Here is a 10,095-nt window from a genome sequence, read left to right on the forward strand (position 1 = left end):
TGTATAAACTTTGATGGTTTACAGACAGATGTGTCAATGTGTGTTGAACAGGTACGCAGGGAATGTGACAGTAAAGGAACTGTTGGAAAGCAGAGCGGCTAGTAAAGCAGAGGACTCTGACAGCTCCAGCACCTCCGACAGCACGTCGTCCGGTGGTCAGCCTCATGGCAGGATTGTGGTGTCTGCAGACCCTGTGCCGGTCACCACCCCGCTCAGCATCGTCACCACCACCAGGGCCGGCCAGAAAACGGCGACGGTGCAGAGAGCAGCTCCTGGGGTCGTGCGTTTCCCCAGCCAGTCCAGTCTGGATGATGCGTTGCAGACTGTGGTCACGGGCTACAGCACCACCCTGCCCACAGCCGACATCAAAGTCCCCTCCCCAACCACCCTGCCTTCCCTTTCGCCTCGGAAGAGCTTGACGCGCATCGTGTCCAGCACCAAAGCCCCCATCCCCACCTTTACCAAGGTGCAGGCCAAGAACCACCCCATGGTCCTGGCCAGTAACTTTGTGCCTGGTTCCAACGCCGTGGTGGCAGGGAGCAGAGTGGTGCCAGGGCTGATGCCGGCAGGGACAGTGGTGAGGCCAGGGACGGTGGTGCTTCCCACAGGGCAGACAGTGGGGAGCAGGGAACCAGTGGTGGTGCAGGTGATACCTCGGGGGGCTGCAGGGGTGGGCAATGTGGCTCAGCGCTATATCCTGCCCCAGGCTGGCTCCATTGTGCACCTGGCCAATGCCAGAACTCCTACTGCAGCAGCACCGTCTGGTCAGGACAGCTCAGCACTACCGTTGACCCACAGTCAGAACCAGTCTCCAGCCCCCACCACAAGCTCCATTGTGGATGCAGGGCCGTCAGTGGGAGGGGTTCAGCAGTCTGGCAGCCAGAGCTTGCTGATGACAGTTCCTTCTCCCTCTGCTGGTGCCCTCAGTTCCAAAGCAGAAGGAAGTTCACCTTCAGCAGCAATAACCAAAAATACCTCTGAGGTGCTGAAATCCATGCTGGCAGCTAAAGCAGTGGCTTTGACCAACACTGTCACTACCACGAGCTGTTCCACAACAGCCACAGTGCTCACTCCGGCCTCGTCTTCCCCAGGAGGGGTTCAGGTCTCCACTCAACCAGGAGCATTTCTCAGCCAGCACAGTGTGGCACAGCTGACTCAGATGCCTCGTGTGATCAGAGCACCTGTGTCAAGAGTACAGCCTGTTGCTGCTGGCTCTCATCCCGCTGCCGTGGTCCAGCAGCGAGGTCCCAGGATGATGCAGGCTCCAGCCCCTGTGGGGTTGCAGTTGCAGAACCTGGCCGTGGCTGGGCTGCAGCCTGCGTCAGTGACCGGCAACCCCGCCCTGCCTGACGCCCAGAGAACGGGCATCGTGCGCATGCAGTTGGCTGGGGTGCAGCCTGGTGGCACCGCCCTACGACTGGTGGCCAGCGGTCAGCCAGGCAGTGGGTCAGCAGGAGGCCTGCCCCCTGTCCTGGCCACCATCAAGCAGGGACAGGCCGGACTTCAACAGCTGCAGTTCCTGGCAGCGGCAGGGGGGCTTCCGCTCGGGGTTCAGTCCCAGCAGCAGCTGACTGTCAGGCCTGTCTCAGGCAGTGGACAGGGATCTGGGGGGCAGGCGGTGTCTATTGTAGGCCAGCCTGAGGAACAGAAGCCAACGGTACAGTTATGCTTCGCCATGCAGCAGGGGACACAAGGGGTGATGAACTCTACAACGTCATCTGTGGTGCCTCAGACTGTGGTGCAGGGGGCAGGCCTTAGGGCTGCTGCACCTGCTGTCCAGGGGGGCTTTCCTGTGCTGGGTTCACCTCCTGTTTCCCCATGCAATTCAGGCACAGTGTCCAAAGTTATCATGGCAAATCCAGCAACAACTCTGCCCATCTCGGCCTCTCTTCAGTCAATCCCTACGTGCAGTATGGTGAACCAGACTTCTGTGACAAGCCTAAACTCTGCAGACAATCGTTTGATTATGTCCATCAGCCCAGGCTCATTGAAAAGTCAGTTCATTGTTTCCCCGGTTTCTTCCCAGTCCTTCAGTGAGGCTGGCCATCCAGCATTGACTCAGCAAAGCGTGCCTTTACAGACCACTTGTACAGACAGCAGGAACGGACAGACGCTGTCCACACCGTCCACTTCCCAACTTCAGAGCACTGTGAAGCGCAGGCTGTCGGCCAGTGACCTGCAGCCCATCCCAGCCAAAAAGGCCTGTTTAGACACTGGTGCTGCCAGCACCTCGGGGGCCATGCTGGCCAGCCTTAGCCAGATGATTGGCAGCACCAAAGTGACGAGTGCTTCCGGTGATGCTGCTGGCACCCCCTCCACCAGAGACCCAGCCAACAGCGGTGTGCAGAGAGTGGTGATAGCTAGCAGTTCAGGGGACAACAGTGCCAGCTGCACTTTGCTCAACTTGGCAGCCCACGTGTCCACTGGCAGTGCGTTGCCCATGGCAGTGTCCGCTACCCTCCCCTCAGTGCAGGCAGCGTCAGTGTCGGCGCCTTTGTTACAGCAGCTGGGTGGACTGGCCCCCGTGGTGGGCAGGGCTCAGCCAGCAGCCCCCCAGAAGCAGGTGGTGGCCGTGCGCAACATCGGAGGACAGCTGCTGACTGACAACAACATCCCGGTCACAGAGAACAACGGGGAGTACAAGGTATGGAAAGGTTTTGAATCACACTGATGTTGGGAAATGTCAAAATTCAAGTGAAATATAACCTTGTGTACAAGAGGAAAAGAAAAAAGAAGAAAAAAAAAGGTATGGAAAGGCTTGACACTATGATTGTTACAGTATTAGTGTGGACTGTCCGCTTCACTACAGTATTAGTGTGGACTGTCCGCTTCATTGCTTTCTTAGAACTGTGTAAGCAGTGCTTGCATGCATATGTGAGTAAATGTATGTGTGTGTGTGCACAAGGATTGTAGCTTCCAGTATCTGGTCTTGTAGAATCTGGACAGTAAGAAGGGAATGGAGCTAAGGTGTCTGTTGTAAAGTTTGCACTCAGTTGGAATTGTAGTTGACACTTAAAGTAGGTAGGACCACTTAAATTTTGAAATTCAACATATCTAAAAACTAATTACACCATTGGAAAGAACATAAAAAACTAAGTTCACATGCAAATTTTCATTGCATTATACCCAGTAGTTTTTAAGAAAACGGCGTCTAAAAATGTGCAAAAATGACGCGTTTTGACAGATTTAACAAATTGCTATTTTTAGACTGTCATAAAATTTTAAGATGAAGACTTACCACATTGTTCTTTGCTGTACTTGGTTCCACCAATACCTAGTTTATGCTGAATTTTTTCTGGCCTACTCAAGAACATGCTTAGAGAGAGACAGTGCCTTCAAAATAGCAAAATATTCAGTTTTGTCAAGTGTCGAATGGCCTGATTTCACAGTGATAACATGCTGACTTATAATGCTGATATCTCAGAAAGTTTTCAAGCTACAAAAACATTTCAGATATGTGCATGTTCAGAAAAGCATGTAGAATACAGTTTTTTGGAAGACTTTATGCTATCAGAAATGCAAATAACAATGAAAACAGTCACAAAGTATATGGTTTTTAGTAACAAATGAGCAAGTTTTTTACAATCATGATGATACTATGCTGTAAGATATCACCAGAGTAATTGTAAATGTGCATATTTGACATAACAGAAGTCCAGTCATTTCAGCATCCTTGATTTGCAGTTCCCTTTCTTTTTCACTCAGTTTTGCTTTAAGAAATGACACCTCCTCTGTCGTTGTTCTTAGTTCCTGTGTGATAATGTCCTCATTTTTTTCTTTGCTGCATGCTGGCTCTGGGTCTGAAGTAGGAGGTAGCTGACATTTTTTTGCTTCTTCCTGCTGTCTCTGATGACCTCTGCACTTTCAAAAGGAAGTTCTACTCCCCCTGGTTTACTTCTGTTTTTACGCAGGCGAGCCTCATCTGCTCTGAGCCTCCCCAGTTTTAATTTGAGCTGTTGGGTTGGTGGCAAATCTCTGACCAGGTGTCATTTATGCAATGTTGCATCCTTTATCCTCAATATCCTAGCTAAGTGACATACTTCAGACACAAGACCAATAGGACAACTGAGTAAAGCCTCACAGTCCTCTACAGTTCCTTTCAAAAGATCTGCACGTGTAATTCCAAACTTCTGAGAGGAGGGGCCAGGGAAGATGCATGAATCTTTCCTTTCTTGTAAAAAACATTCAGCACCACTGATCGTTTCACACTTGCTGAATTCCTTAACTATTGACACCACACGTGGAAATGTACACTCTGGGAACAATTTGTGTAGAAAATGTTCCATTTCCCCCCAGGTTTTGTTTTCTTGATGCTTTAACATATTTAACTGCATCAAGAGTTTGTTGTTGGATGGAACCTTGGGTGCTGATGGTGGTCTTCTTCGTCCACTGTGTGCAACAGTCGCCCTTAAGGCTTTATACTGATCATCATCTGAAATACACAGGCATGAAATTTGAGACAGCTCTAATGCTTTAAAATACTTTTTTTTTTTCATTTCATAGATGCTTTTGCATATATATCATTTATATGTGTGTGTGCATGAGTGTGTGATGAATGTGCACTGATACATGATCTACTAATTTCATTACTACTCCACTGTAATGGTTTCACTTAAATTGATGTAAGTTTTATGTAACAACATATCTTAAACTTATTTCATGTTTACTAATCATATAAGTTAATTATTCTTTAAATCATTTACACACACACACACACACACACACACACACACACACACACACACACACACTAACTAATCCATACTCAGGCAACCTCATGTATGCATGCTACATCAGTTCAACAGACACTAACTCTGTGCATACACTCTTAGTATATAAGATACATACTAATGCGCGCACGCACGCACGCACACACACACACACACACACACACACACACACACACACACACAGACGCGTGAAATTGTCTTGGCGTTTGATGACCAGAACAGAAGTGGAAAGATACACGTGTTCCCATGCTGTCCGACGTCGGTCACAATATTAAACCATCAATCCGCTCTCACTAACTCAAAACCCTTGTACAACAAAAAAATTACTGAATAATCTGACACTTCATCTTCTAGATACAGCTGTCGATCGCGGTAAATTTTTGAATAAAAGATCATAATTGTGCTAAAAAAAATAACGTGACTGACGAAGCGTTACTGTTCCCAGTTACACATCAACACTGCTGAAGCAAAGTTGTTAGGATTCATCCAAACCCACAAAAATATAAAAAAAATATGATTTACATTTATTTTCAAAATAAACATATTGAAAAAAAATTTGCTTACAAACCTGTAAGTTGGCGTGTTTTCCATTCTTCAAACGATGATGATGAGCAGACGGCTTCGATCGCCGCCATGGTCGAGCAGCGTTGCGGGATCCGAAATCGGTCACTCGTTTTTCTTCCAAAGCGCGTTCGAGACTCTTTCTTTATAGAAAAGCCATGAATTGCACTTGAAAGTGCATAGTTTAAACTTTCTTTTCTTGTAATTTGCTCGTGATTTGAAACACTGGTTCGTATGTTATAGGGTCGCAAACATCAGTCTCACACTTTCGCTGCGACTTTTAGATCTACTTTCTGTGAAAACCCCAACAAATTTCTAGCAAATCTAAACTTGAGAATCCTGGCTTGCCAGTGACATAGTTTCTAAATTTATACATGGCCAAACAATGCAGCGCGAAACGATCGAGTGACACACATGTTATTCTGCTCGCGCGGCAAGCACGGCGGAGTCTGTCACCGCAGTAAAAATCGACGCGACACCCTTTGTGTTTAAACGCCCGGCACATACCAGTTTGACTCGAATGATAAAAACAAATACCACAGGAAGATAGATGAAAGAATGAACTTTATTCCAGTATAAGATTGGTGTCATTTAATTAAGTTTGGTAGTGAAACGAGCGAGTTGAAAATGGTCAAATTATGGGTCTGGACTGCGCTGTTAACCACAGCCACAGTGGCCGCGGACCGACCTACTTAAAGACAGTGAAAGATGTTTACGCATGCTGGATTTTGATAACAACTGAGATCAAGGAAAGAAAATTTAAAGTAACCTCTTGCAAAATTGATGTTGGAAATTTACACCAGTAATCTTCTCCATCTGGTGGGAATTTCTATATCAGTCTCTGCAGTGGTTTAGTTTGTATTCTTTTCTGTTCCTTTTCAATCAGCATACTAAATACCATCCTATTTTTCTGAGTCTTGTAGAGGTGACATTTGATTTTATTTCTCTTTTTGTATGTATTGCGAATGTAGTTCCTTAAAAGGTCTGCAGGTTTTGTTAAAACTGCTTGTTGCTATGTGTTTTTACCAGGTACTTCCTAAAGCCACCATACAAATAGGCAGCCAAACAGTGACTGTGCTTTCACCTTCCAGTGCCATGATTCACAATGTTAGAAATCCTGCCAGCGCCAGCATCATTCCTGCAGTGACCCATAGCCAGACTCCTACCTCAGCCGCCCCTAGCACTGTGTCAGTACTCCCTCCCACTCCTGCTCCTACAGCTGGCGTGGTGAAGGCTGTGGTCCAAGCAGCTCCCAGTCAAAGCCAGGGCATTGTGCGGGCGATCCTGAGGCCTGACATAAAACCTGAAATGTTACTGTCCGTGTACCCTCAGGCTGTGCTCAATCCATCATCTCAAGGCACTCAGCCTGAAAGGACAGACGCTCAGGACTCGGCAGCTGGCGTGACGAGTGTGGCACCACTGCCCATCCATCTGGAAGCTCCAGTGATGACACCAACTGTCAGCAGGAGCAGCACACCTCTGCTGAAAGCTCGGCTGGAACAGCCAAGGCTCGGGCAGTCTGGGAGCAGTGCCAGTGTGCCCGTGCCAAGGGAGACTCCTAATGGCGCAGCCATCAGCGAAGGGTTGACGTTATCTGCAGAGAGCGGGAGTGCACAGAACAGTTCCCAGGCCAGCAGCGGTGGTGGTCGTGATGCTGCAGGGGGTGTGAACAGTGACAACCAGAACAATGTGGAAGAGGAGGCTGCTCTAAACCTCCTCAGTCTGGCCAATCAGATGATGTGATTTTGGTGGTGGGGGTGAGAGGTTGTTGTCAGTTCTAGAGAACAACAACAACAACAGCAACAAAAAAAGAAAAAACAAAAACAAAAACCAAACCAACTGGTTTCAGTCTGCTCAGGTTGGCTAGTCACAAAGTGATGTGATTTTTGGACAATGGTCATTTCCTCTGTTCCATTTCCAGAGACCATCGTGTCATTTGAATAGCAGCCCCATTACATTTGAACTCTGTCTTTCTGTCAGATTGTGGACAGGCATTGAAAGATTATTTCTAAATGTTGAGGCATACCTTTAAAAGACTAGGATATATATCCAGTTTTTAAAATATTTGTTGTTACTCTTTTGCTCCCAAATCTTGTGAGTTCGTTTGTGTGTGTGGATGTGCATGCTGTTGGGAGTGAGTGTGTTGGGTATCAAAGCTTACATGTTTTATCACTTTGTCTTCATTATGTTTTCTGTTGAAAAATAATTAGGGATGCACAGGGCTTTGAGTTCCAGTGCATTTTGGAGATGCATGAAATTCAAAATTGCACGGTTAATGCAGTGTTACTTTTTGAATTTTCCCCCTGAAAACAAATGTAATCATTTACGTATATATATATATATATATGTATGTTTAGAAGAAACATTTTTTTGCATTCACACATACATTCATTCAAATGCACACACAGTTACGTTAAAATGCTTGTAATTCATATACATGTGTGTATACATACACACAAACAATTACAGACATTGTAAGTATGAAGAAAGTAGATCTATAGACCTTCGTGAAATAACCCAGGAAAAATTACAAAAAAAAAAGGGGGTGGTGGTGCTGTAGTGTAGCGACGCGTTCTCCCTGGAGAGCAACCCGAATTTCACACAGAGAAATCTGTTGTGATAAAAAGAAGTACAAATATAAGTGGAGTGATGGCCTAGATGTAACGCATCCGCCTAGGAAGCGAGAGAATCTGAGCGTGCTAGTTCGAATCACAGTTCAGCTGCCGATATTTTCTCCCCCTCCACTTGACCTTGAGTGGTGGTCTGGATGCTAGTCTTTCGGATGAGACGATAAACCGAGGTCCCATGTGCAGCATGCACTTAGCGCACGTAAAAGAACCCACGGCAACAAAAGGGTTGTTCCTGGCAAAATTCTATAGAAAAATCCACTTCGGTAGGAAAAACAAATAACACTGCACGCAGGAAAAAAAATTTTTAAAAAAAGAAAAAAGGGGGTGGGGGTGGCGCTGTAGTGTAGCAATGCGCTCTCCCTGGAGAGCAGCGCGAATTTCACACAGAAAAATCTGTTGTGATAAAAAACAAAACAAATACAATAATGTCTAAAAATAAAAGGCAGTGGTCAAGAGAGTTTCAGTTTGAAGGAAGCATCAAAGCATGTGGACTGATCCATATACCCAACACCACAACTGCTTAAAAAAAAAAAAAAAAAAAAAAAAAGAAAAGAGGGGAAAAGGCGTATATGCCTGACTTACACACAGACCCAGTGTGTTGGTCAGACCTGGGGAGCCCCCTTGATGCCACAGGAGAGGGAAGGGAGGGAACCAAGCAAATCAGTGCACATTATAGTAGCTTCCCCATGAAATTGAAAATTAATTTGGTGTTGTTTACCAGTCCCATTCCTAAGAAAACAAGGATTTATGTTTAAAATACATAACTTGTATGCAATTTGAAAAGCAAGGCAGGTTGTTTATTTCACTTTTGTGCTGGGAACATCAAAACATTATACTTATGCAACTTTTACACACACCCTGCAAACAGAATGATGAAAAAAAAAAAAAAATTATATAATATATATATATATATATATATATATATATATATAACCAGAACAAACCAAATAGTCCAGTTGAGAAGTCCCCCCCCCCCGCCCCCTCCCACCTCCTGTCCCCCCCTCTCTCCATTCCCCCAAAGCAATGGAGAAATTTCTGTGGAAGAGAAATGTCTGGTTCATTTTTAAGGATTTATGTTTTAACTTTTCTTCTTTTTTTCCCCAGACATCAGCAAGTGGTAATTAAGGGGAGCATGTTGTCGTCATATGCAGGCTTGTGACTGGTCAAAGAGGACAGGTGAACAAAGAAGAAGAAGGAGAAAAAAATGGGAGAGCACTGGGAGTGGTAACAAAGGAAGCCGATCCAGCTGATGAACTGATTTGCTCCGGTTTCATCCCCACTACCCCAACCTTAGGCCCTATGACCAGTTGTACAGTGTAGTTTGGCGGCATGTGTGTGTGTGTGTGTGTGTGTGTGTGTGTGTACTTAATCAGTTGACTTTAGATTTATATGTAAGATTCTTTTCTGAATTAGTGAATACCTGTGTGCCTTGAAGAATAACCATTGTTGTGTACAGTTTAGGAATGTTAGAAGCATGGTGGGGAATGATAAATGTAAACTTTTGTGCGGTGACAATTGTACTCCTGTTGTCCTAGTTTTTGTGTACAAAGCTTTTTTGTTTCTCTCATCTTTTTAAAGTGTTTTGCTTGTTTTTTGTTGTTGTTTTTTTCCCCCTTTTTTTCTTTTTTCGTTTTTTGAAATCACCTTCTGAATATCTTTAAAAAGTATTCACATACAACTGTTCACTCATTCCCTGTTTAAAATACGCTCAGACAGTTGTGTTGGCTGTTCTGTCAGTATTACTGAAGATTTCCCTGCTCTGTAGTTTGTAGTTTTGTTTCTAGCTTTTTGTTTGTTTTCTCATTTGATTTTGTTTTGGATTGTTACAGTGATTTATGACTATATCGGGTGTCCCCAAAAAAGTGAACCGCTTTTTGACAAGTGTTTTCTTAGTGATAGAGAAACCGTTTCATTGAAAATTTGCACACAGTAACCTTAGGGTATCGTCAACCAGATGCCCAGATGTTCTTGAGCATGATGAAAGCTCTTCTTGCCTTGCCGATTCTGGCTGTGACGTCTCGGTCCTTTCCACTCCTTTCGGTCAACCACACTTCCCAAATAGATGAAAGACTCCACCTCCCTGATGGGCTCTCCACCGACTGTGACTGGTGTGTTGGCAGTGGTGTTGATCTTCATCAGCTAGGTCTTCTTCTTGTTGATCTTGAGCCCTGTCC

The 10,095-nt window shown here is 45.3% G+C and overlaps 1 protein-coding gene across 1 annotated transcript in view; it reads left to right on the forward strand.

Moving 5' to 3' along the window:
* Window positions 1-8,811, forward strand: part of LOC143301174 (uncharacterized) — a 29,161-nt gene extending 20,350 nt beyond the window's left edge. The window contains exons 15-16 of the mRNA XM_076615268.1: window positions 52-2,644; window positions 6,321-8,811. Coding sequence (XP_076471383.1) covers window positions 52-2,644; window positions 6,321-7,034 — 3,307 coding nt within the window. The 3' untranslated portion in view covers window positions 7,035-8,811. The remainder of the gene's footprint in view (window positions 1-51; window positions 2,645-6,320) is intronic.
* The last annotated feature ends 1,284 nt before the right edge of the window (window positions 8,812-10,095 follow it).

This window comes from Babylonia areolata, chromosome 27, assembly GCF_041734735.1.
Source record: "Babylonia areolata isolate BAREFJ2019XMU chromosome 27, ASM4173473v1, whole genome shotgun sequence".
NCBI classification, from domain to species: domain Eukaryota; kingdom Metazoa; phylum Mollusca; class Gastropoda; order Neogastropoda; family Buccinidae; genus Babylonia; species Babylonia areolata.